The sequence below is a fragment of the Bison bison genome, unplaced genomic scaffold (assembly GCF_000754665.1).
Source record: "Bison bison bison isolate TAMUID 2011002044 unplaced genomic scaffold, Bison_UMD1.0 scf7180017864093, whole genome shotgun sequence".
Lineage (NCBI taxonomy): Eukaryota > Metazoa > Chordata > Mammalia > Artiodactyla > Bovidae > Bison > Bison bison.
The window spans coordinates 2,331,432-2,353,249 of NW_011494665.1; the positions used below are offsets into that span (position 1 = coordinate 2,331,432).

The 21,818-nt window shown below is 48.3% G+C and overlaps 1 protein-coding gene across 7 annotated transcripts in view; it reads left to right on the forward strand.

The window, feature by feature from the left end:
- KCNN3 (potassium intermediate/small conductance calcium-activated channel, subfamily N, member 3) overlaps positions 1–21,818 on the forward strand; it is a 170,650-nt gene that overhangs the window by 144,709 nt on the left and 4,123 nt on the right. For all 7 annotated transcript variants that reach the window (XM_010838330.1, XM_010838331.1, XM_010838332.1 and 4 more), the window contains 3 exons: positions 6,256–6,366; positions 15,596–15,723; positions 16,425–16,494. In XM_010838330.1, the coding sequence (XP_010836632.1) occupies positions 6,256–6,366; positions 15,596–15,723; positions 16,425–16,494 (309 nt within the window). The remainder of the gene's footprint in view (positions 1–6,255; positions 6,367–15,595; positions 15,724–16,424; positions 16,495–21,818) is intronic.

Genomic DNA, 21,818 nt, shown 5'->3' on the forward strand with positions numbered 1-21,818 from the left:
TCTCAGCCATCATCCCCATTTCTCCAGGAGGAAACAAAAGACCCTCCTTCTGGAAGGGAAATGACTCCATCCCGCAGTGGGCAGGGGTTTAGCTCCTCACTAGCATGGAGGCCTCCTGGGACTGACAGCAGCCAGTTGCTCAGAGCAGCGGAGGCCGTGGGGTCAGAGGCCTGGGCTGTGGGGCAGGAGGGCTCTGGCGCTGCCGTGTCATGACTGGACACCGTCCTCTCCTTTTTTGACTGAAACCCAGGGCAGGCACTTATTAGTGGGTCCTGGGCAGGAGTTAATGACAAACGGCTTAGCACCGGGCTTGGGATAAACCATGGGTAAGTGTAAGGGCTCAGAACAAATACCTCCCGTTGGTTGGTAGGAGTCTGCCTGGCACAGCTCCAGCTGTCACCAGGAAACCAGGGAATGAGTCTTCCTTCCAGAAAAGAATGAAATGCCACCCGAAGACCAAAGCTTTCCTGTCTCAGAGATGCTCCTGGGGCGCCAGCTATGTGCCTCAGAACCAGCTCTCAGTCTGGCCTGCACGGAGCCCAGCTGCTGATAGGTGAACGGCCCTGCTGGGAGCCTCCGTTATTTTTAAATACTAGCCATTCTCCCTCTCAGCATGGCGCTATGCCCCGGCCAAGAAGCCAGAGCCTGGGAGCCATCATTTCCCTGGTTTCCTCACTCCCGCATCTCTGGGCTTCTGCTCTGGCAGAGCTGGGCGGTGGGCCAGCCAGACCCTGGCCCCTCCCTGCCTTCTCCTGGGGTGTGGTCTTCACACCTGCTTTTGCTCCAGGGGCTTCAGCAGCTGCTTGGAAGAAAGTGTTTGTTCCTTGAGCAGAAAGGTGTGATCAAAGTGGAGAGAATAAATGAGTGAGGAGGAACTGATACCCACCCCCTGTATTAAAAATACAGGACCTGCCTTTCATCTTCTCTTTCTGCATCAGCCCTGCTACACAGATACCTATCTATACACAGGGACAGGGAGCTTCCCTCCACTTGTGTTTTTACCCAAATTAAAATCAGCTGCCTCCCTCTGGGGTCAGGCACAGTGAGGAACCCTGGTGGCATTTTTTTTTTTTTTTTCTTACAAATGGGACTTTTCTAGCTGAGTCACTTCTTTCCAGGGTTTCACATGGCTGAGAATCCCTTCCTCCCATCCCCCAGTCTCCCAACACTTTGTACCTCTCCTGATTATTATTGCAAGTGCCTTTACCAAAAGGTAGGGCTTCCTGTTTGGTTACCATGGACACCATGCAGGCCAAGGCAAGGCCTAGTGGGAAGGGAAAGGAAGAATTTGTATGTGCAGGCTGTAAATAGTCTTAATCATTGTTTTCTCTTGGCAATCCCAGTAACGGTGTAATTATCAACCATTAAGCAGGGTATATAATTGTCTGAACAACTTGACATTGTTGGCACAGGCCTGGTGTGTTTGAGAGATTTCACCCACTAAGCAGATATATCAAAGTCCAGCATCTTTCCATAAAGAATTTTATGATGACAGTTACAAGGCAGAGAGAAAGCTGACAATATTTAGTACCCAGAATGGGCCTCGGAAGGCTTTCTGGTTCTGCAGGCATCTGAAAGACTTTTGGGACCCCAAGACTGATTAGTAGGAATCCCATTTCAGTATACAATTTCTAAAGCTGGACTCATTAGGAAAGACCCTGATGCAGGGAAAGATTGAAGGCAAGAGGAGAAGGGGACAACAGAGGATGAGGTGTTTAGATGGCATCACTGACTCAATGGATGCGAGTTTGAGCAATCTCTGAGTGATGGTGCAGGACCCGGAAACCTGGCATGCTGCAGTTCATGGGGCTGCAAAGCATTGGACACGACTGAGCGACTGAACCACAGCAGAGCTGGACCCACTCTGTGGACCCTTCAGGAGTTAGGGACAAATGGACAAAAGATTCCAGGATATGTGCTGGGCTGAGCTTTTCCCCTAAGATTTCATGCAAGAGGCTTCTTTGAACTGCAAAAGGAAAGGGATGATGAAGTAAAAGGTGGCACAAATTGAGTCATTTGGGGAGGAGGTAAAGAAGAGGGCTCAGCAAGACATCTGCTTAATGTCAGTTTTAGAAGATGAGCTTCTCCCTGAAACACCTTGGTTTCAAACCAATTGATGTTATTTTAGTTATTACATGGAATCTGTTGCAGAAACAGAATCCAACTGTAAATCCTCCAGGCTTCCCTCCTCCATTTGTCACTTTCATTTATGTTTTATTTTATTTTATGCTTCTTTAGTTAAGAACACCTCATACTCTTCCCCTTGGGATACTTATTTTTCGAGAGTCTAAGGTTTTCCAGCTGGAAAATGTTTCTTGGAAACAAGAAGTAGGAGGACCAGTGTGAAGGAGACTGGGCCTCTGATTTGGGTCCAAATCCATGGATGAGTTAGGCGTGTTGACCCCAGGCCAGCCACTCCTTTCTCTGTTCACTCCTGCGCTCCCGCTCACTATGTACCTTGGAAAGTACGACCTCATTAGAGGACCCTGTCCCCTCCCACCACTCTCCCATGGAAATAGTGCTGGATAGAGAAGATCCAGGGAATCCAGTTGGTGTCGACTGGGACTCAGGACTTGGCACATCTGAAGGCAAAACTCTGAGTCATGGATCTGCTCCACAGTCTGATCCAGTGCAGCTGCTTACCCTCTTCAGTCCCACTCTGTCCTCTCCTCGAATTCCCCCTCTGCCCACCAGCGATTTCTGAGGTTCTGTGTGAGGACAGCTGGGGCAGCAGGAGTGCTCACATGCCCCAACCAGCCAAGGCCTTGGCACTCTGTCTCTTAAAACCAACCCACATCCTGCCACATCACATGAGCCTTCTTAAACTGTAAACGTGGCCCTACCGGGGTGATAAACTCACCTAAGTAAAAAGGCCCGTTGTCCCCAAAAAAGCAGAAGTAATCATTGGAAGTGAAGTGAAGTGAAAGTGAAAGTCACCGCTCAGTCGTATCCGACTCTTTGTGACCCCATGGACTATATAGTCTATGGAATTCTCTAGGCCAGAATACTGGAGTGGGTAGCCTTTCCCTTCTCCAGGGGATCTTCCCAACCCAGGGATCGAACCCAAGTCTCCCGCATTGCAGGTGGATTCTTTACTAGCTGAGCCACAAGGGAAGCCCGAGAATACTAGAGTGAGCTATCAGGGAAGCCCGAAGTAATCATTATACCACTTAAAAGTAAAGACAGCAGGAGGTGGGAGGGGATCCTGCTGACTTTATTTCCTTCATTTCCTCTAAGGAGCCAAAGTTGGCCATTAACTTCTGACCCAAGTCTGAGGCTCCTTGTTCTTCCTGCCTTCCACCCAATTCCCATGAGCCCATCCCTCTTCCCTATTCCCTTCTATTTTCTTTCCTATTTTCACTTCTTCCTTTCCTCTTCTGCTCTCTGTCCCATGCTGTTGAGGAGGCAGCACAACTTGTTGCCTATCTCAGTCTCTGCTCCAACTCTCTCTCTCTCTACATCTTCCCTCTTCCCTTCCTTCCTTCTTCCTTCTCTCTCTGCCTTCCTCCCTCCCTCTCTTTCTTTCTCTCTCACACACACAGGAGAGGACCAGTCTGGATTTCAGCACCTCGCACCCCACCTTCTGAAGGTTGCTGGTGTCTGACCCCATCTTTGCAAGGTTGCCTGTTAATGGGAATGACCAGATTATGTTTCATTATTGGCTACTTCCCTAACCCATCCAGATGATGGATTTTTCTAAAAGAAAAGTGAAGTTGAAAGTATCCACTGCTATCTATTCGAGTTAGAATTACGGGTTAAGAACAAAGCATCCTTCTGGGAAATATCCACAAGGAAGTCTTGACCTCTTTTAAGTTGAAGGAAACTGAGAAATGTCATCTAGTCCAACCTCCTGCCTCCATGCAGAAATGTGTCTTAATCATATAAGATAGGTGGTTCCTTAATTAGAACACTCTAGTCAGACAGGACTGAGCGACTTCACTTTCACTTTTCGCTTTCATGCATTGGAGAAGGAAATGGCAACCCACTCCAGTGTTCTTGCCTGGAGAATCCCAGGGACGGGGGAGCCTGGTGGGCTGCCGTCTATGGGGTCTCACAGAGTCGGACACGACTGAAGCGACTTAGCAGCAGCAGCAGCTTCTCTTTAGAACCCCTCTGCATTTAGCAGGCTCGGTTGTAAGCCATGGCAGGAACCATGGAGCAATCCATCTAGCACCTGAAACTTTGGGATTGTGGGTGGTTGATTGCTTTAATGAATTTCCCCAAGTGGCATGACCAGCAAGGAGACTCCTTCAGGCTAATTCTGCCCCCAGCTCTCAGGGATGATTTAAGTAGAGTTTCCCTGGACCCAGGGAGATGAGGGAGCCTGGAGTCAGGGAAGAACCCTCTACATCTGATGTTCTGTTTTTAACACTATGATATATCCCGCTTTTTGGGCGTTTAGCCCAAAGTACTTTTGGAACTCCATACAAAAGAGTGGGATTATATACTCGGTCTGGTTGAGGGGAAATGGATCACACATCTTCCCGCTAGAAGAGCTTTTTAAGCTATTTTTTGCCTTTAGAGGCCTGGCTCAATTGATGACACCTACAGACCAGGCTGTCCAACTGCCCATACCTATCCTTTGAAAACTGGGCACAGAGTCTCCTGCAAGTCACAGATGCCAAGAAAACAGGGCTGTCCCTGAACAAGAAAGGAAAATGAGGTCAGAAAAAGGAAGGTTCATACAGACTCGGTTCTTTTCAGTTTGTTGTTCTAGAAATGGGTCGCTGACCAAATGTACCGAGAAATAGGAGATTGTTTTCATGAGAACCCTTCTAAAAAAGCTAGGGAAAAACATTGCCAACTTCAGCTTTGCCAAAACCTCACACCAGCTAGCCTTTGCCGATCTGTGGCAAAGGAAAAAAAGTGACTATGAGGGAGAGAGTAGGGGACTGATCTGTTACATGCATGTTGCCCAACTCTGATACAGATGATAGTACCTTTGAAAACAGTCTTTATGACTTCCTACACTTTCTGCTAGACTGCATGAGTCCCAAAGTTCTTGATGGATTCCTTGAATCCTGGGACCTCAATTGCTAAACTGAGCTCTGTGGCACCTATAATTACTGTTTGGCATCCAGAACATCAGACTGCTGACTTTCCTGAACTCATCATCTTTCCATGAGTAGAGGTCAGGGCAGTGCAGGGCCCCATGTGCAGGAGAGAGGCAATGGTCCCCAAGAGGCATGCGCTCTCTTCCAAGAATCAGGCGAAGGCAGGGCTATCACTGCTGCCTGCAGGAGAAGCAGGGCAGGAGTGGTTCTCTCTTGCCGTCCCCGGCACCCCCACCCTGTCCCCCAACTCAAGATGCACAGCAAAGAGGACTTCAAAGTCCTTCAGGAGAATATTAGGAGGAGTCCCTTTCTGCTCATTTCTCAGACAGTCAAGCATGTGCCCAGAGGATTAGGAGAGAGAAACTCAGTCTTCAGGAAACTGCCTCTTTTATTCACCCTCCCTGGGCTCCCCTGGAATAGACCTTCCAGAGCAGAGTAGGAACACTGCTCTGGAAAATACTGAGCGCCTTCTGCGCATTCCTTTAAAATCCCGGGTTGAGGCAGATATATTGTCATCTTTAAAATCTCTGCAAGATGGTGAATTCTGGAGCCTCCTGGTGAAAGCAAGAAGGAACTGATATCTTGTGCTGAGTCATAGGCTAGAACTCCTGTGAAAAGACCCAACTGAGGAGCAAGTGCAGTCATTGAGCACATAGACTCTATCCAACTGGGGTTGCCCTGGAAAGCAGTCTCGGGGGGAGGGGAGATGCTTTGCCTCTTCATTAGATCATTTTCAGGAAAACTGTCCACCACCAGCAGATGATCCATCCAGACTGTATGGCTGGTTGTTTTTCCTCCTGCCCTCCCCAGCCCACCCTGCTCTAGACTGGCAGTGGGGCTGGGGTATGGGTGAGGAAGAGGGCGCACATGTGCTGGATTTTCTGTCTTCCCTGCTTAGCCTGGCAGGTGCCCGAGCGATTGTCCGGTATTTTATATGACCCCAAGCCTCAGTCCCATCGAGTACCCTGATCCATGAGGAAGTGGCCAGCTCTAGGAAGGCTCGTGTCCCAGAGGTCAACACCTTCCTGGGTGTGGGGATCAGGGTCCTGCTGGGTTTTGTGACTTGGCCTTGACTAGCCAGAGCTCAGGCCTCCACCCCACTCCCAGAACCCCTCGGTGGGCCCGGGGCACATGGAGTCTTTCGCATGAGCCCTGTTTCATTAACGATGTGCTCTCTCCCCGGTCCTCTTGCCCCCCACAGGGTGCCGGCTGCACTGCCCTGGTGGTGGCCGTGGTGGCCCGGAAGCTGGAACTCACCAAAGCGGAGAAGCACGTTCACAACTTCATGATGGACACTCAGCTCACCAAACGGGTAAAACACCACTGCCCGTGTCTTAAAGGGGGACCTAAGACCCACCTGGGAGCTGGTCAGAAAGTAGCCACAACAGGGTAGGGCTGCACCGTTCAGTGGAGGTTGAGGGAGCCCCAGACACATGCAAACGGTGGGTGCAGAGTGGCCGTATGCCTCAGCGCTGCAGGCTCCTGTCTTCTTAAATCACCGTGCATGGTTCAGGCAACCAAATAATTTCCCTGATAATTAAATCTATAGCCTACAATGATGTAACCTACTCTCTTGCCTAATGGTACCAAGTAAATCACCCAGCATGAGATGTTTTGGTTTCTGCTTAAATATTTTCATGATTCTCATTAGCAAGGGCAGTAGAAAGTCTTTAAAATGATATTGGAAATGTATCTAAATTCAACCCCTAAAAAAAAATCATTACAGACAATCACTCCTAAATAATGTTCATCAAAATATCATCATCCAATTTTTCCCTTTTGGGTTTTCCAAATAGTGTTTCTCCCTTGTGCCCTTAGGGAAGTGGGTAAGGAGGGTTAAAAACTGATTAAGCAGGAATGGGGGAGATCATTTAGCTGCTAAAAATCTGACATCCCACTGAATTGTCAGAAAAGAGAAGGCCCCTTTAGAAGAGACAGAAGCAAGCCCTCCAGGATAAGAGCAGGCCAAATGAGCAAGGCAGGAGCTGTTTATTTAATGACAGCTTTTATGGAAAATTCTTTAGAGCCTGCAGGCTGAACGAAGGTCAGGAATATGATTTCCTGCAAAAACTCTCCTCTTTCCGAAGTGAGAGAGAAGCAAAAACCTGCGCTGGGGTCTTGGCCACCCTAGCAAGTCTTTTTCATATAGGATTAAAGTGGGGCTGGGAGACCCATGAGCAGCCAGATTTTGATTGGGGTTTTTGAAAGCTGGAGAAAATATTCAGTGATGAATGTTGTGGCACAGTGAAAATGTGTTCGAAATAGAGACAAAGGCAGGAAGGGAGGGGAAAAAAAAGTGAGGGAGAGTGACAGAGGGTGAGCGTGCTCGGGAGGGAGGCAGTGCGGGAGGGGGGAGTTGCCAAGGCTTCTCCAGTTTCTCAGCAGAAGTCTTTATGGTGTTTGATTGTTTGGTCTTTGATTACATGTATTGGATTCTTTAACAAGCCTTTTTAAAGATGTTAAGAAGAAAACGTACAGGCAGATATTCTTCTGTGGTTGACATACAGATGGTTATGTATGCACATTATGGCACTGAGCTGTCCGTGGTACAAAAGAAAACACGATTTGTAGCATCAAGATGGCAGCGTTGAGGGCTGTACCCATGGTAGGCCAGCCAGGTTCCATCCAGGGCCCTGCAACCCAGCTGCTTTCCTTCAGCCCCCTACTATGCATGTAGAAGTCGGGCTAGGAATTGGGCAAATTATCAAAGTTACTGGGGAAAAAAATAATTGCTCAGTTGTGTCTGACTTTTTGCTACCCCAGGGACTGTGACCTGCCAGACTCCTCTGTCTATGGGGATTCTCCAGGCAAGCATACTGGAGTGGGTAGCTATTCCCTTCTCCAGGGGATCTTCCCGACCCAGGGATCGAACCCAGGTCTTCTGCACTGCAGGCAGATTCTTTACCGTCTGAGCCGCAAATATACTTCCCTCTATTCTCCTGGAACAATGTAGTACAGGAGTCAAGGATAAGGGTATTTGGCCCCCAAAACCTTCTCAGAAGCTGTTTCTTAGAGCACAGACATTAACAGCCTCTCTGTTTATTCTATTTGCTTTTGAAACCAAGGATATACTTTGTATTTCATGTTATTCCTTTGTCCTCTCCATTTTTCACTGTTTGAATCAGACACTAGAGGAAAAAAAGTTGAAGAAAGCCAGCTCCCTCCTATGACAAGAAAATAAACAATTTTTCTGCACCATGATTGTAGAAGATGAGGTTGTAGTAGCTAATTTCAGTCTTTCTTTCAAACATAGTCTCTAAAATCCTCTTCAAATCTACTTACTTTTTAAAAACTAGGACTGAAAACCTAATCAACAAATATTTATCGCCCATCCACGAGTACAAGGTACCTTTTTAATCGAATAACATCTCACTTGTCTGAGAACACTTAAATCTGTTGAAATGTTCCTTTAATGTCTAATATCTCTTTCCCAGAGAAACAACCAACACGAAAGGGATGGTTCTCACACAGAGAGGATTCTCAAAGCTGGCAAGACTGGAAAGGTTCTTTTATATAACCTTGATTGAAAGGACACTGGCTGTGAGCTTGGCCTGCTCTGGCTTCAGCTCCCCTTCACCTGATCTCAGAGAAGCCCACCTTCCTTCCCCTGGTGATGCCTCTCTCATCCATCCTCCGTCTTCTCCAAATGGCCCACTGTGTCCAGACGGAGTGGCTCATGGGTCAAACAGATGCTAAGCTTAGTCTACTCATAAGATCTCAGTGAATTCACAGAGAAAGATCCAATCGTGGGAGGAGCTCATTGGGGCATAATTGCAAACCTCCCAGGAGTGGACAATTAGCAGATTTAACTGATAAAAGCCATCTCTTACAAGTACACGCAGCCTTAATTCTTCAAACATCTAAGCAAAAAACGAAAAAGAGGAATTCTAACCTATTAATCATTAAAATATTCAAATTGTTCTAGTCTTTATTGGTAATAAAGGCTTCAGCCCAGCCTTTTTACCATTAGAGTCACACTATTTTTATTCATTTATTTCCCAGGGAGGCAGGGGCAGGTAGGTTGGTGGTCTGATAGCACAGGGTCCAAACTCATTTTCTGGTTTTCGGAGTCACATGACTTTTCTTCTCTCACTTGTATAACTTGTCAACCCTGGCCGCAACATCATTTCTGTATTTAATGCAGTCGGATCTTCCCACATGGACTTTGCAGTGTTACTGCCATTGTTAATCTCGAATTACAATTTACTGCTAACTTCTGGGCTACTAGATAATATATATGTAAATTACACACAGAGAGACTATAAAGAAGATCCTAGATCCTCATCTTTTCTCCCACGCAACACTGCACATCCCCGTGTCTCTGTTTTATGCAATGAAACACATCCATTGCAGCTGGACACCACACCCTGTGTTCTGAGGACACCGAGATGAATAGGAGATAGTCCCTGCCCTCAGACTTACTGCCTGTCCTCTGAGAGCACCTCTCCTTTCTAAAGAGCAAGGTAGCTGCCCATGTACACACTTGGCTTAAGAGGTACCAGGAGATGTTCTGTTTGCCACGCCCACTCTCCACATCAAATCTGCAGACACCTCCATGGTGTGGTGGCACCAGCTGAGGACTGTTATCTCTTCATTCTTTCCATGAAGGGTTCCTGCCTCAAATACTTCATCCAAGTACGTTTCCCCCTGAAGTCAATGGGTAAGACAAAAACCAAACCTGTATCTTCCTAACACTAGTGTCTTCTCCTGACTTCCCTATTAATGACATCATCATTCTTCCCAGTCTCCAGGTCTGAAATTTTAGCAGCATCTCTGACTCCTCTCTGCTCTGGTACCCACAGGGGTCCAAACAGCTTCGGAATCTGATTCCACCTGGCTAAATCAGCCTCTCCAGGTCCTCTGGGCACCATACTTCAAGCCACCATCTCAGCCTTGTGCCATTTCAGTTGCTTGCTACATTCTCATCTCACCTGGACCTCCCTTGCCCAAGTCATCCTGTACTTTATCCTGGTGACTCTTCTTAGATGCTGAGACTTAGCTCTGCACATGCCACCAACCTGCTCAAAAACCTTTCTTAGCCCCCCAGAACCTACTGATCAGTGCTAAAGGAAACTTTTCTTTAATTACAAGCTGTTACGTGTCAAAGTTTTATCACAATCCTGCTGGGTAAAAAAAAAAATTTTTTCCAGCAGGCTAATTCAAAGGTTTACTCAGAGAAGGGGTCTTTTATCGGAAGAAACAATTGTAGTCATTATTATACTGGGTACAGAAAATCTGGCAAAGGACACTAGATTTCTGGCTGACAGCCGGTAGGACCCACAAGTGGATTCCCAGAACAGGTCTTAATCTTTTAAGAATTAGTCAGATAATCAATTGAGCAGTTATCAGGAATGCTAATTGTCCCCAGAAGGGAATTATAAATTATATCACCCACTAAAGTTCTGTCTCAGACAGATTGGGTACAGTTTTTCTTTAACAATAGTCATAGGAACATTGAGTTTTTGAGCTGGAAGGTTCTCAGGGATGAGCCTCTCAGGCCCAGAGATAGGCGAGGGGGCCCCCCAGCCATATGCCGTGAGCTGGGTCCCAGCCAGGGCTGCTGTTTGTTCTCAGGCTGGTAGGCAGCTCTCCAGCCATAACCCAGTGGGTTTCCCAGAACAGTTAGTTCCTTGGAATTCAGAATAGTGGTGAGGGTCCCAGGTCTGCTGGAAGAAAAAGCCAGTTTACCTCCAAACAAGCTGAGCATCACATTAATAGCATTATGGAACTAGCCTGCTGAATCCACAGATTCAGGACCATGTTGCTCTGGGGAGAGACCAGACTCCAGCTTTGAACATGGAAGCACAGTCCTGCCTGCTCCCAGCCCCAGTGTCCTGCCAGCCACAGGAGCCCCCATTTCTTAGTGTTCCGTGAGGGCTTCTGGGCGAGGCAGACAGAGGAGCCTGAAAAGGGAATGTGGAGTAAGATGGGGAGGAAGGAGAGTGAGTGTAAGCAGGGAAAGGAAAGAGATGGCAGCCGCAGGAAGCCAGCAGGCAGTGTGGGGTGGGGTGGAGAGTCAGGGTGGCAGATGCAGAAGAGGGGATGTCTGGGCATAATGGACAACTTCAGTGGAGCATCTGAAGACAGGCCTGACCTGAGGGCTCTCAGACTGGGATGTTACCATCCATTCAGATTTATTCATCTACGTTCAACCTCTAGAACTTCTTGAAGTTGTCCAAGTCACAGCTTCTTGCCAGGCCTGATCTGCCCTCCTGCCTTCCTCCTTTCCCACTTATCCATCTGCCAGGTGCAAACACCCTCTCCCTGGGATGGAGTGCTGGCAGCCTTGTGGGCATGCTAATATTTCTTCTCTGAGGGCCCCACCAATAGGGCTCCTGGAATTACTCTCCCAGGACTCCCTGTGGCTGCTGGAAGCATGGGGAGGCAGGCAAGAAGGGTGCTTCTCCTCCCGCCTCACACGTTCCTCCTGCAACAACCAGCCCCTCTCCCACATAACACAGAGGAGCAGATTACCCTGCAGAGAGGCGGCCAGAGCAAGTTATGGACATGTATAATACAGCCAAGAGCTCAAGGAACAGACATATGTGTTCTGTGTTTTCTTTCACTGGAGGTGGAGGAAGAAGCTGACATTTGTTGCAGGGGAAGAGCATCAGTAAGGCACCAGGTACGAAGGTGCCGGGCAGCCAGGCTCTGTGCTAAGTGTTTGAAGTGCATTCTCGTTGAATCAACCCTGCAATCCCGTTTCACAGGTCAGAACTTACATCACTCTGTAGCACCCTTCTGTGCTGCAGCTACAGGGCATGCTGGCCCCACAGGATTAGAAGCTCCCTGAGGGCAGAAAGGCTATTGGTTTGTGCCTCCCAGGATTCTTACTTCCTAGAACAGTGTGAGCCCCGTCTTTGGGGTGTGGTAAATGCTTTGGGAAGGAATGAATAAGAAAATTGAGTCTCAGAGAGCTTTCCCAACTGGTCCGAAGTGAAGGTGATCGTTCATTCATCCCCTTGTGAGGTTTTTCTGAGGGCCAGTGGAGCAACATAAACATAAAGTGTTGAGCACAGAGCCGGGCACATAGTAAGCACTCAGTGGATGTTAGCTGTCGGTGCTGTATGCAGGATCTTAGCTGGACGACTTTCTTGCCCAGGCCCATGAATCTTTGAGCCCTCCCTGCAGTATATAAGTCACTGAGCCTTTTCTCTGGCCACCATCAGAGTGAAAACACACAGTTTTGGGGAGAGAATGAATGGACCCACAGAAACAATTAGCTCACGTGCTACGGATTTGGGGGATGGAATAGCCAGTCTTCATGCACAAACAACCCTCTTCTAACTATTCCTGAGTCCATCAGATCATGGCCAAGCTTACCCAGACCTTCCCAGTTCCCTGACCCACCCAGTCTCACCCCCAGAGTATCTTTGGGCCCTGATACACCTGCCCATCAGGAGCGCTCAGTAGGTACCCAAACCCCCATCATGAAACAGTGCTTGGGAACCCTGGGAAGCTCAGGGAATCCCAGGAGGTGCACACGACCTCTGCCGCTTCCCACCTCAGTGATGCCCAAAGCAATCAGCCAGGGGAATTGGAGGGAGAACCTGGTCACAATAGCATTTACTGTCGACTCGGGAAAGCACAGTGCAGTTAAAAGCCTATTTCTTTTTCTCTTGCAGATATTGATCTACTTAGCTTTGTGCCAGGCTGTTTGCTGACAATTAATTCAGAGTCAGCACCAAGGCTCGCATTTAACATCGCTTTCCCGAATACGCGGGGGCCTTCTGTTCAAACCCATAAAGACGCTGTGACTGCTTCGCTCAGCTACCCAGGCTGTGTTGTGGGTTTAGTACCTTATATTTGGGCTGAAGTTAAGTGCAGGACCTGGACTCCCTGTGCTGTCATATGCTAAGTGAGGGCCGGGATGATTAAAAACAAATCTAATGTCCTTTCCAGTTCCTTGATCCTGGAAAACAGGAAATAATTTTGTTTGCGTAGAAATGACATCTCGTCAGGTCTTTCTTCAGACCACGTGAAAACCTAATGGTCTTTTTGGACCTGGCTCTTGTTTTGACTCTGCCATTAGCTAGCTGTGGGATTCTGATCCTCACATCCTATCTATCTCTGGAACTGCCATTTCCTCATATTCTCAGTGGGAATTTGGGCCAGATGATGATAACTAACATCTTTCCGGTACTTTACAGTTTCTATAACACTTAAATTCACATTGACTCAGTTTGCCATTTATAACTTTATGGTCTTCGTCTGTGCCTCCATTTCTTCATCTGTAAAATGGGGATAATATGAGTACCTGCCTGAGAGGGTTGTTGTGAGATTAAATGCATTTGCACGTAAGTGCCCAGTAAATGTTCACTCTTAGTACCATCAGCACCATGGTAATTGCCTCCGAGGGGCCTCAAAACAACCCTTAAGGTAAGGATTTACTTTTCCCATCTTATGGATAATTAAGCACTTACTCCTAAACTGGCAGAACAAGGATTTACCTGCAGGTTTTCCACTTTCCAGTACTGGTGCCCCACCAACACAGAGACCGATGTCAGGGGCTCATCCACGCTGATGTTCCGTGCCTTTATTAGTGTTCCAGGGATGAGACTTGAATAAGTGGGGCTCTGCCAGTCACCCTGAATGCTGGGGCAGGCTTTTCCCTCCTATTCTTCTGGGAGGCTCTCCTAGGATGCTACACGCCTCGGAAAACTGAAGAAACCACCTGTCAAGTTGCCCTCTCCCTACAGACGGGCGACGAGAGGAGGCCCTCCACAAAGAGGCCCTCCCTTCTATGCTTCCTCTTTTGCCAGGAGGCTGACGTCCACTCTAGCCCCTGAAGAGAACCCCCGTGATGACCCCCACCTCTTCTTCCCCCCTCCTCACCTGGACACTCACCGTTTCCAGCTTCCACTCACCACCACCTGCTTCCTCTCAGGCAAGAAAGTGCCAGAGGTGGGCAATTAAGTCATTTAAAACCATCTTCATGGGAGATTTTTACTGAGCAGAAAAGCAGTATTTATGTCACTTAGACATTTCTGAGAAGACCTAGCTGTTCTTTTAGAACATCACTTCAGCGCCAATGAAAAATATAATCCAGCCTTCGTAATAAATTTTTTAAACACACACACAAAAGTTATCAGCCTACAAAACAATGTTTCCTAAGCCTTCCCACACGTCTCAGTATTTTAACAACGTCCCATCTGTTGATGTCAGTCTGAAGAAGCAGGCCTGTACTCTCCAATTTTATTAAAATCTTTTCTGGCTAGTAACCTGATTTCTACTAGGCTGGCCTACTTACTTCCAGGCCCTGGGCCTGTGGGCCTGTGCCAGTGTGCATGGCTGATGGAAATGGGAACAGTTCATCAAAAATCTGTTTAGCGTGTGCTTAATAAGAAATGTTTCCTCTTGCTCTTGTTACTAATTGCTGAAGATGTCTGTGTTTGGATTAAAACTTTGTCCCCTGCCATCTGGATGCCATTGATATGTCTCAGTTCCATCGTGAGCTGGATGATATCAGTGGTTTCCATGTCAACAGATGACAGCGTCATATGTGGAAATGTGTGACTGCAGTACAGAGAAGGAGCCAGCCTGCGGAAGGAAGCAGCTCTGGTTTCACACCAAAATATCTTCACTGATTTGCAGACCCTTCTTGGAAATGATGTCAGTTTTATGCCAATTATATGTAAAGTTGCAGTGTGACTGATTTGGGCCATTTGGGAAAGGAAACAATGGACTTGTTGATACCTAGAGCTCCATTTGGTGGGAAAGATTTCCTCAAAGAGGCCTTGTAAAATCTGCAGCTGAAGGGTAATCAGTCAGACAGAGAAAGACAAACACCGTATGATATCACTTACACGTGGAATCTGAAAAAGACAACAAACTAGTGAATATAACAAAAAAAACGCAGACTCACAGATAAAGAGAACAAATTAGTGGTTCCCAGTGGGGAGGCAGGAGGGGTGACGTAGCAGCCGGGGAGTGGGAGATACAAACTCCTGAGTGTAAGATAGGCTCAGGGACATATAGGACAGCGTGGGGAGTGGAGCTGATGTTCTGTAATAACTGCAAGTGGAAAGTAACCTTTACATTTTTAAAAATAAATTTTAGTTACATTTTAAACGATTTTTAAAGAAATACAATCTCTAGCTGATAGGAAATCTGTTTACTCTCAGAATCCAAGAGATGTGCCGTGTGCACTAAATAAAAATCCCGTGTAGAGCATGGGACTCTGCATCCAAGGGCAGCAGTGGTACATATTTATCTATTCAAAGTGTACCCCAGGCCTCCAGGCCTCAGTAAGGCAGCCTATCTAAATATAGCAACAGCAGAGGAGAGGCAGTCCCAAAATAATTAAGAGAAAAAGGCACTCCTTAACTTCAGCCTCCAGTCTACTGTGTCCAATACAGGATTAATGAGAGATGAATTTTCATCATCCTTTCTGAGAGTTCATGCTTTGATTAAGGAAAAAGATCATTGCAGACTCATTTCCTTGCCAAATCGACTCTCTCGGCAGACCGCCCCCCCAACACGTGTCATGTGAAGCTAGGAACACTCACCTGATAGTCACCTGCTTATTTGCTTTTCCTTAGATCAAGAATGCTGCAGCCAATGTCCTTCGGGAAACATGGCTAATCTACAAACACACAAAGCTGCTAAAGAAGATTGACCACGCCAAAGTCAGGAAGCACCAGAGGAAGTTCCTGCAGGCTATCCACCAGTGAGTGTGCCCGGGCGGCCAGGCCGCCAGCTGACCAATGGAGGAGCGGCGGGCCCCATGCCCCGCCGGCGTCCGCTCACATGCTTAGAGGAGCGGGAGAGAGCTATTCTGTTCCACTTAACAAGCACAGGGGGTGGTGAACTGGATCCAGATCAGTCTGTTTATTCATTTATTGCACGTGCCCCTGCCAGACATTGGACAGGCTGCCATGGAAGGTAAAAGCTAGATAAGAGCCTCAGGGAACTCTCACAGTGTACATATGCACACATACATCACATTACAACTGGAAGCAGAGCAAATTGTGATCAGTGCTTTCTATAAGCTAAGTACTTTAAAAAGTATAGTGGAGTTTTAAAAGTAGAGGATGAAAACGTTTAGTCTGACCTGGAAGTTTCGGGAAACCCTGAAAGGCTGAGCATAAGACCTTCAAGGTGGAAGGCACAGCCTTAATAAAGGCATGGAAGCTGGGACATGGTCTGAGAGTGGTGGGCAAGCTATAGTGACTAGAGGCAAGCATCCATGGAGATGAGTTTGCTTCCTTGGGGACCTGCCAAGCCCTTGATTCTGGTCAGTTGTCACCCATGTTTAAGGTCCTGGGCTGGGTTCCCAAACCAGATGAATTGACATGGATGTGGAATCAGCTGGTGGGGTGAACCCAGCATGCACTTAAAGAGTATGGCTCTTACGACTGTTTCCCACAGACTGAGGAGCGTCAAGATGGAGCAGAGGAAGCTGAGTGACCAAGCCAACACCCTGGTGGACCTTTCCAAGGTGAGTGGCAGAATCCAAAGACCTCATAAAGGGTTCTCAGACGCTGGCCTTTCATCTGCTCAGGTGTGGCTGTGAGGAAGTGGCCATGGCTAAACTGGACAGACCAGGAAAGTTAAGGCCACTTCCTCCTTCCTTAAAAAATAATCTAGGTTCAAGTTCTTGACATTTGCAAGCTACTAGTGTGTGTTATCAGAGAAGGCAATGGCAAGCCACTCCAGTACTCTCACCTAGAAAATCCCATGGATGGAGGAGCCTGGTAGGCTGCAGTCCATGGGGTCGCTACAAGTCGGACACGACTGAGCGACTTCACTTTCACTTTTCACTTTCACACAATGGAGAAGGCAATGACAACCCACTCCAGTATTCTTGCCTGGAGAATCCCAGGGACAGCAGAGCCTGGTGGGCTGCCGTCTATGGGGTTGCACAGAGTCGGACACGACTGAAGCGACTTAGCAGCAGCAGCAGCAGTGTGTGTTATTGACTTTGAAAACCTGGCGTGTGTTCCTTCAATTCTATAGCTTAGGTCAGGCTTTGCTGGGAATTGATGGACTGTGCTAAGAGTTGACTCATTGGAAAAGACTCTGATGCTGGGAGGGATTGGGGGTGGGAGGAGATGGGAACGACAGAGGATGAGATGGCTGGATGGCATCACCGACTCGATGGACGTGAGTTTGAACTCCGGGAGTTGGTGATGGACAGGGAGGCCTGGCGTGCTGCGATTCATGGGGTTGCAAAGAGTCAGACACGGCTGAGCGACTGATCTGAACTGAAGTCCGTTCAGTGCGTTGCTTGATTAGCTGTACACTGAGTCTGCACAGGGTGAAGCTCACTGATAAGACCAAATGGTGATGATGGCGATGCTGCTGGTCTAGGTCACACCTAGAAGGATCCTTCTGATTTGTGGTTATAATCGTAAGCTCATTTTCCTGCATCCTTCAGTCCTTACAGCTCAAGCTTTTCTGGCCCCCAGTCAGGAGCGGGGGGAGGTGCATTTCTTTCTACCTCATGAAGATGCCAAAGAAGAGAGCCCTCCTTTCAGAGCCCTACAGTCGTTCAGCATTTCTGGCCCTGAATTGCCACAAATACTGTAAAGAAACTCGCTCCTTTTGCGAATCTCTGGACTGAAAGAATCGGAGGCTGCACCGCTGGCAGAGCTGAGGGTAGGCGCCACTGAAGAAAGGACCTCCCCTCCTCAGGTCCTCCTCCTCATTGCCTCTTGATAGAAATTGTATGTCAAGCGTATAGCCCAGGGCCAGGCTGGCAGAACATTCCAGCAGATGTCAATTATCATCACGGAACACGTTCCTTGAGTAAGCAAGAGAAACTCCCTCAGGCAAATTAAACCCCCTTTGAAAAGAGGGTGTAATCAGAGAAATTGCCGGTTCCTGGGCCACGTGCAGTGCCTTGTTCAATGAAGGGATCAGACCAGAGAAAGGATCTCCCAAGCTTGGGAGGACTTTAATCAGGGAATGTGTGGCTGGCATGGGTTGGGAGAAGCCCACAGGCCTGTTTGTCTTTGCAGGGGGTGCTGAGGTAGACTGAGGTTTCCTGCAAGCCTGGAGGAGGCAAGAATGTGAATGGAATGCCCGAATGCAGAAGGGAACCCCTCACCAGGGTCTAGCGTGCGTTGCTCAACACTCTTGGCTCTTAGTGTCAGAAACCCTTTGGAAGTAGATTTAAAAATGTAGGTGTTTAAGAATACAAGGAAGTCTCATTCCAGGCAGAACCTCAGGGCAGGCATGTGGTTAGACTTCAGGAAAGAACTAACCAGAAGTGGACCTCACCCCAGGAAATAGGTGCCCACCCTCTCTTCTCTCTCGTGTTCAAGTGCCTGCATCAGTTCTCTCTTTCTTCCTCTCCCCCATTTCCTGACAACTTTCTATGCCCCTTGTCTCCCTGGCAGGCCCCTATCCAGAGAGTCCATGTTCTAGTTCTAGCCACAGGCAAAGACAAATTGACTGGCCTCCTATTGGTCTTAATTCTAAATTCTCAGAAGGGATGAGATTGCTGGCCAATCTGGGTCACATGTTCACCCTCGGACCAATCACCTGAGGCCAGGAGGAGGGTCAGGTAAGGCAAACATGGCTGGGGAACCCACGCTGGGGGATGCAGGAATGGTCACCAAGCCCCAAGATATTTCTTTAACAAGTAGCCGTATTTCTGCCTCTGTCACCTGGTAGGACACTCTGTGGCTGGAGTTCTCCTGGAAATAGTGGACACCCTGGACTTTCAAGCCTGCATTTCTTCATTGTCAGCCACTGCCTATCACAGAGATGGGGCTCCTGCAGAGCAGACTGGGTGAAGCAAACTCCATTAATTGGAAAGAGGCTCACAGAAACTGGGTGGGAAAACTAAACCATCGATAACTGGAAAGAAAGGCTGTGGAGGAAAGGGTTAAGGGAAGGTGTCTGCTGGGCTGCAGGGGTGGTGTGAACTCTGCCACGCTTCATCTTTCCTCCCAGGAGGCTCAGCCAAGGTCCTGGCAGCAGCCTAGCATCTTTCACACTGGTCCACATTCCCCCCTGGCATCTTGTCGCCAAGCAACAAAACAGGGGAGACAATAATAACACGGTGTTCTCTCCTTTCCTCTCTGCGCTTTGTCCGCCCAGCTCACCACTTCCCACCCCTGTCCTGTGGTCCTCTCGAGATTCAGAAAAGAGCATGTGGCCTCCAAATATCACTTGCTCTACGGAAGAGCTCTCTTGTAAGGTGGCAGAGTTGGGGGGCCGGGGAGGGGTGTGTGTGCTGGGGCTCTTTATACCTAGCTTCAGTGTCTTCCATTGAGGTGTAAAACTCCTTCCCCACATCTGAGGCTCAACTGATCAGATAAGGTGATATCTGTGAAAATGCTCCAAAAACTATAATGGTTCTGCACCCGGTAGTTCTGATTAGAAATCTAGATGAGGAAACCAAGATCCCAAGGAACAAAGAGACCATCCCAAGTTCGGTCTGTTGGCGAGCTGCCATGCTGGGGCTGGGACCCAGGGGCCCAGACTCAGTCCAGAGCTCGCCAGGGTGCCCCTGTAGGCAAATCCATTTGTGGTTTTGTACATTCCGGGAAGAACATGCACCTTGAGGAGCTTCTGTGAATGTTAATTAATAAAGGAAGCACTGCCACCCCTAAACACCCTCTCCTCTGAGAGGGCCACAGTAGAGTCCTGCCCTGGAGAAGTCACAGCTGCCTCATTCCTTCTGGGGCTGCAGCCAGTTTCCTGGTGGGAAGGTATCGTGCGTGCGTGCTTAGTTGCTCAGTCATGTCCGACTCTGTGCAACTCCATGGACTGTAGCCTGCCAGGCTCTTCTGTTCATGAGGTCTCCCATGCAAGAATACTGGAAGGGGTTGCCATTTCCTCCTCCAGGGGATCTTCCCGACCCAGGGCTTGAGCCCACGTCTCCTGCACCTCCTGCATTGGCAGGTGGGTTCTTTACCATGTGCCACCAGGGAAACTCTGGGAAGGTATCACTACACTCTCAATGCCCCTTCTCCTATCTCCCCTCTGGCTTCTCACATTTTGCCACCTCTAACTCTTTTTTCATTCGCCTCACTTCCTATTCCCTTGGCCCCTGCCTGCACCCATGGTTTCTGCATCTTCCTGGAGTAACTTGAAATTTCAGGTGAAATAGGATCAGAGTGTCACTGGCAAATGACCAGAGCCACAGTACCTGCAGGTGAGGCTTGGAGGGTACAAAGCAACCGCAAACCCAGCTCTGCCCTTGCAGCCACTGCTGCCGCTGCTAAGTCGCTTCAGTCGTGTCCGACTCTGTGAGACCCCATAGACGGCAGCCCACCAGGCTCCCCCGTCCCTGGGATTCTCCAGGCAAGAACACTGGAGTGGGTTGCCATTTCCTTCTCCAATGCATGAAAGTGAAAAGTGAAAGTGAAGTTGCTCAGTCGTGTCCGACTCTTAGCGACCCCATGGATTGCAGCCCACCAGGCTCCTCCGTCCATGGGATTTTCCAGGCAAGAGTACTGGAGTGGGTGCCATTGCCTTCTCTATGCAGCCACAGAAACACCCAACAATGTGTTCCTGAAGTCTCCCAAGAATCTTGCTCCCAAGTCTAATGCCACTTGTTAATTTCCAAGGAGAAATGTGACTGTCATGTTGATAAAGTCCCTACAGACCAACCCAGGAAGCCAAATTATAACCAAAAAGTTGCCGGATAAGAGTAGAGTCAGAACCATGGTGGTAGTGAATGGAACAAAAGTGGTTTCATTTCAATTGAATGAATTGCATTTGCAGGATCATTAGATGTGCAGTGGGCAGGACTTTGTACTGGTGAGAGGGGGGCCAGGAGAGGACGGTGCCCGGGTTTCAGGTGGGAACAGCGTGAGTGAACGGCCTCTCCTAGGGATAAGGAGCACTGGCAGAGAACAGAGGTAGAACGGAAGATGGCGCACTTGGAGTGAGTTGCATTTGTTTAGTATTCCGCTGACCTGGTTTATACTTCAGGCCCAGAAGACGAGTTTATTACTCTCAAGTTGTATTTTATTTGCAGTTCCCTGGAGGTACTCCATGTCTGCTCTCCTGCTCTCACAACCTCGTTCAGGGTTCATTCACAAAAACTTCCTGAGCACCTGCTCTCCAGAGGTGGGCCCTGGGCTGGGCCCCCACGGGACTCTTCTCTCCTTTCCTTCAGCCACTCAGGTCTCAGCAGGAAACACTGGGAAATCTTCTAGTTATATGGAAATAAGTTGTGGTACAAGAGGTCTTCTCCCATCAGTTAAACTTTTACATTGGCTGAAGAATGGAAGGGCAGAGGTTTCCCCCTGAGACAGCACTTCATTCATTCACTAGTTCTACCAACAGCTTTTGGTGCTGACCATGTGCAACAGATCCCCTTGCTAGGCACATCTATGAATATTTATTCTTCAAAAAATGTTAGCTGAGCATCTCTTATGTGCCAGATACTATTTTAAGTCCTTGGGACACGTCAGTGAACACAATAGGCAAAGGTCCCCGCCCTGGAGGGGATTTCATTCTAGTGGGAGAGGGCAGACAATATGCAAAAGAAACAGCAGATAGTTAGTGTATTAGAAGACAGCATCAAAGAAAGGAAAGCATTGAGCAGGGTTATCGGGTCAGGAGTGGAGTGGGGACAAGGTGCCTTATTAACAGGGGCGTGGGGGAGGGGAGGGGATTTTTTTTTTAATTGGAGTCTACTTGCTTTACAATGTTGTGTTAATTTCTGCTGTATAGCAACGTGAATCAGTCATATGCATACATATATCCCCTCCCTTTAGAGCCTCCCCCCCTGCCCCCATCCCACCCCTCTGCTGCTGCTGCGTTGCTTCAGTCGTGTCCGACCCTGTGCGACCCCATAGA